Below are 4,963 nucleotides of genomic sequence, written 5' to 3' on the forward strand. Positions count from 1 at the left end.
TCTCTGCACATTCAACCTCTCAGTTCTTCCCGTTCATTGTGTATAAGCGTGCACGCTCTCTTTATGTGACAACAAATAATTAAACCATTACCAGAGGCAAAAAGAATGAAAGGGTTTGATATCTAATGGCTTTGGAACAGCACAGAACTAGTAAACAAGTGAGAGCCTCAGACCAAAACCATCAAGGGTCCAGGTCTGTTAGAAATAGAACAATTTTTTCTACTCCTAAAGTCTGGAGAACAAAATTGTTAAGTTATAAATCAGTCACCGATTTTTAAAGTATTTTGACTTGTTGGATTTATTTAATATCCAACTTTATGACCTTATCTTGTACTAGCAAATTATATTTTCTCAAGATCTTTTTTTTTCTATTTCAGTTTTATCTAAATTAAGATAATTTACAGACCAGCTTTTCTAGGCTTTGGCGCAAATGTTACAAACTCTTTCTGAGGGTGAGATTCTATTGATTAGTGTCTATGGACTTTGTTCATCTCAGAGATCTTAATCAATTTAATTAGGCTGACATCCACAGCCTCATGTCATTACCACTAACTGAGGAAGCTTCCAACATGACACTGATTTGTTCTTAGACAAACCCGGTACCAGCAATACGAGCAGTGAGTAGGGTTCCAAGCCTCCAGAATGGGGCAAGAAAGTCTGTGGACCCAGGCAGGGTGTACTCTGGGGAGGTGCTGGTGAGTGGGGCAGGATACAGTTGGTTAGAGTACGAGTGATCTGAGTCCAGTGCTTGCCTGTGTGATCCACGACGGCATTTCAGGGTAGCCATTGTTCAGGCACCTGCACAAAAGCTGTTAAGTTGGGCAGCCTCACTGGGACAAGGTTCTGCTTCGGCATTCCTTCCACACACGCAGCACAGTGCTTATAACATGAAAACAAGTTAAAACCCCATCCTTACACCACAGAAGCCATCAGCAAGAGTTACAGGCTTACGGGGGCCCTCTGGAAGAAGGAAAATAAAAAAGCCTCTGGGTTTCAAATTAATGAATGATCTTAAGTCGCATTTCCTAGGTTCAGCTAACATCTTCATGTATTTCGTGAGTGCCTCTCTAGTCACTAATTTCTTCCTTTGATTGCTGGGTTTCTGGGTTTCTGGGTAGTTAACCCATCTCCTGCCTCCATTTGTTCAATAGCAATTCTCGTTTTTACTTGGATCTTTGAGTAGAATTGTAAATCAGGTGTGCCGGTCTAGGTTTAATCATTACACTGTCAAATTGCTCTCCCAGATCGTGTGGACAAAAATGAATGGAAAATTTCGTTTTACAAATCCTACTTTTGGACTTAGCCCATGGCTGAGAACTAAGGAGGCCGAGCGTACGGATGGCAGCGAGGGGTCAATCCACGCCCCGCGCTGGGTCGGCAGTGGAGGAGTCGGAAGTGGTTGGGGTTTGGGGGTGGAGATCCGCTCATACACAAGAGGAGAGGGTTGAGCCGCCATATCTGCTGCTGCTGCCGCAGTTGCGAATGCAGTGTTGGGACTTGGCTGCCGCCGCGCTGCCGCTTAGGTTCGTGTCGCTCCCCCTTGGCACTTCGCTTCTGCAGCCTTACCCCTTGGCGGCATAGCCCGCTCTTTCTGGCGTGTTAACCCCGCTCCCTCCCCGCCACCCACCAGGTCCTCAGACCATGGATCCCGGCAGCAGCAGCAGCGACTCGGCGCCCGACTGCTGGGACCAGGTGGACATGGAAGTCCCAGGTTCGGCCCCGAGCGGAGACCGAGCCTCCTCGGCGGTTGCCGAGGCCCAGCAGGAACAACTCAGCTTGGCCTTCAGCCGTCAGCTCAACGTCAATGCCAAACCCTTCGTGCCTAACGTACACGCCGCGGAGTTCGTGCCGTCCTTTCTGCGGGGCCCGGCCCAGCCGCAGACACCCCCGGCCGACATCACCAGCATCGATGAAACCTGCACCGGCGCGGGCGACCCTCAAGGTAAAAGGCTGGGACGGGGGGCACCTGTGGAACATTCCAAAGAGGAGCAGTTAGTGTTGCATGAAGGTTCCAGTTCAGCCGTTACCATGGAACTTTCAGAACCTGTTGTAGAAAATGGAGAGGTGGAGATGATCCTAGAAGAGTCATGGGAGCATAATAAAGAAGTAAGTGAAGCTGAACCAGGGGGTAGTTCCTTGGGAGATTCAGGGCCCCCAGAAGAAAGTGGCCAGGAAGTGATGGAGAAGGAGGAAATGAGAAAATCTAAATCTGTGTTCGTGCCCTCAGGTGCTCCTAAAAAAGAACACGTAAATGTGGTATTCATTGGGCATGTAGATGCTGGAAAGTCAACCATTGGAGGACAAATAATGTTTTTGACAGGAATGGTTGACAAAAGGACACTTGAGAAATATGAGAGAGAAGCTAAAGAAAAAAACAGAGAAACTTGGTATTTGTCCTGGGCCTTAGATACAAATCAGGAAGAACGAGACAAGGGTAAAACAGTAGAAGTGGGTCGTGCCTATTTTGAAACAGAAAAGAAACATTTCACCATTTTAGATGCTCCTGGCCACAAGAGTTTTGTCCCAAATATGATTGGTGGTGCTTCTCAAGCTGATCTGGCTGTACTGGTAATCTCTGCCAGGAAAGGAGAATTTGAAACTGGATTTGAGAAAGGTGGACAGACAAGAGAACATGCGATGTTGGCAAAAACAGCGGGGGTAAAACATTTAGTAGTACTTATTAATAAGATGGATGATCCCACAGTTAATTGGAGCAGCGAGAGATATGAAGAATGTAAAGAAAAACTGGTGCCCTTTTTGAAAAAAGTCGGCTTTAGTCCCAAAAAAGACATTCACTTTATGCCCTGCTCAGGGCTGACGGGGGCAAATATTAAAGAGCAATCAGATTTTTGCCCTTGGTACACTGGATTACCATTTATTCCGTATCTGGATAATATGCCAAACTTCAACAGATCAATTGATGGACCAATTAGGCTGCCAATTGTGGATAAGTACAAGGATATGGGCACTGTGGTCCTGGGAAAGCTGGAATCGGGATCCATTTTTAAGGGCCAGCAGCTTGTGATGATGCCAAACAAGCACAATGTGGAAGTTCTTGGAATTCTTTCTGATGATGCTGAAACTGATTATGTAGCCCCAGGTGAAAACCTTAAAATCAGACTGAAGGGAATTGAAGAAGAAGAGATTCTTCCAGGATTCATACTTTGTGACCCGAATAATCTGTGCCATTCTGGACGCACCTTTGACGTTCAGATAGTGATTATCGAGCACAAGTCCATCATCTGCCCGGGCTATAATGCGGTGCTGCACATTCATACTTGTATTGAGGAAGTTGAGATAACAGCCTTAATCTCCTTGGTAGACAAAAAGTCAGGAGAGAAAAGTAAGACACGGCCCCGCTTCGTAAAACAAGATCAAGTGTGCATTGCCCGTTTAAGGACAGCAGGGACTATCTGCCTTGAAACATTCAAAGATTTTCCTCAGATGGGTCGTTTTACTTTAAGAGATGAGGGTAAGACCATTGCAATTGGAAAAGTTCTGAAACTGGTCCCAGAGAAGGACTAAGCAGTTTTCTCGATGCCCCTGCACAATACTGTGAGAATTGACTACGGAAGTTCACCACCTTCTCTTATTTACTGCCCATTGACAGACTTTTCTTCATATTTTGCAAAGAGAAAATTCACAGCAAAAATCCGTGTTTTGTCAGCTTTCTCATGTTGAGATCTCAGTTATGTCACTGTTGAATTTACCCACAGCGTTCCTCCTCCTATGCTGTTTTGCTTCCTTGGACAGAACCAGTGATAGCTTTGTAAGTGATGTGGGTGTAATTGTCTATAACAATGAAAAATTAATATATTTTTTAATTTTTCATTTTCCCCTAGGGTATTTAGACAACCCTTGTTCCACGCAGATCAATCAGAGTGTGTCAGTGTGTGTGTACATGTTAAAAAGACAACTAACATGTCAATAAAATATTCCATTTGAAACTCTTACTGAAGTGCTTTTGAATATTTTTAAAAATTTGTACATAATAGTTTTCAATTAGCTTTTTCACTTTCTCAAGTCATAACACATTTTATTACTTGGGCTTTTAAAAACTGTCCTCCGCTCACTGTTTTAAATGAGGCATTTACAAACAATGCACAGGTTTGTATTAAAAGAAGATTTTTCATTCAGAAAAAAATCTATTTGAGGGCTCTTCCCAGTGAACTTTGTTTTCTCTGTCCAATTCGAATCAATAAAGGAGCTCTTTTGTCTCCCCACTTGTGATTTGTAGAAGAAAGCATTGCCACATTACAAATATACCTGGGGATTCAGACCATATGTTGACTAAACTCTTATCCATACCCCATCATCTGAGTATACCCCTTTGTTTTGTTCACCATGAGACTTGTGATGTGGGATACAACACAATAAAGGGCATGACTGTAGAGAAGAGACATGCTTGCAATAAGGCTGCAAGTCATCTACTGAAAAATAGGGGTTAGTATGGGCCCCGAGCTGGGAAATGAGCCCATTCCTCCTTTGTAATTCTTCCGTGCCTGGAATTGGTAGGAAAAGTGGAAGTTCATTTTTACGATCAGATCACAACCCACTTTTGAGTCAGAGATAGTGGACTGGTCTCTGAACAGTGTATCGAGGAAAACACCCAACTCTCCATCCCGAGGTGGCTGCTTTGATTGTGGGACAGTGGCTTTATAACCTGCATAACAACAGCTGCAAGAGCTTTCAGTATTGGTAAGTGGGTAGTGACCCAATGTAAACACCTGCCCAAATGGGAGGGCAGGGCCAGTTCCTCACCCTCATGGGCTGGTTGCACAGGGGTGGAGACTGGCTGCCGAACAACCTGGGCCCATGCTTAGGCAAAGACAGTGTCCCCTTCTTCATGGTCCCTTGGTTTGTGTACCCATGTACCTCCAGGATTTCTGACCTGTCAGAGATAGCCACAGGTCTTATCAGAGCGTCTATAGCATGGTTCTGTGAATCATCCATCATAGATCTT

The 4,963-nt window shown here is 44.7% G+C and overlaps 1 protein-coding gene across 1 annotated transcript; it reads left to right on the forward strand.

Annotated features, from left to right (window-relative positions):
• The first annotated feature begins 1,389 nt into the window (after positions 1-1,389).
• GSPT2 (G1 to S phase transition 2) lies at positions 1,390-3,953 on the forward strand. Its single transcript, XM_040631500.1, has 2 exons — positions 1,390-1,523; positions 1,631-3,953. The coding sequence occupies exon 2, from the start codon at positions 1,642-1,644 to the stop codon at positions 3,523-3,525; it is 1,884 nt and encodes a 627-aa protein (XP_040487434.1). The 5' UTR covers positions 1,390-1,523; positions 1,631-1,641; the 3' UTR covers positions 3,526-3,953.
• Positions 3,954-4,963: the final 1,010 nt, after the last annotated feature.

Source organism: Ursus maritimus, assembly GCF_017311325.1.
Source record: "Ursus maritimus isolate PB19 chromosome X unlocalized genomic scaffold, ASM1731132v1 scaffold_X1, whole genome shotgun sequence".
NCBI lineage: Eukaryota > Metazoa > Chordata > Mammalia > Carnivora > Ursidae > Ursus > Ursus maritimus.

Bases quoted from the DNA above. Each gene is read 5' to 3' on its own strand.
- GSPT2 (XM_040631500.1), top strand. From the start codon at position 1,642: ATGGATCCCGGCAGCAGCAGCAGCGACTCGGCGCCCGACTGCTGGGAC.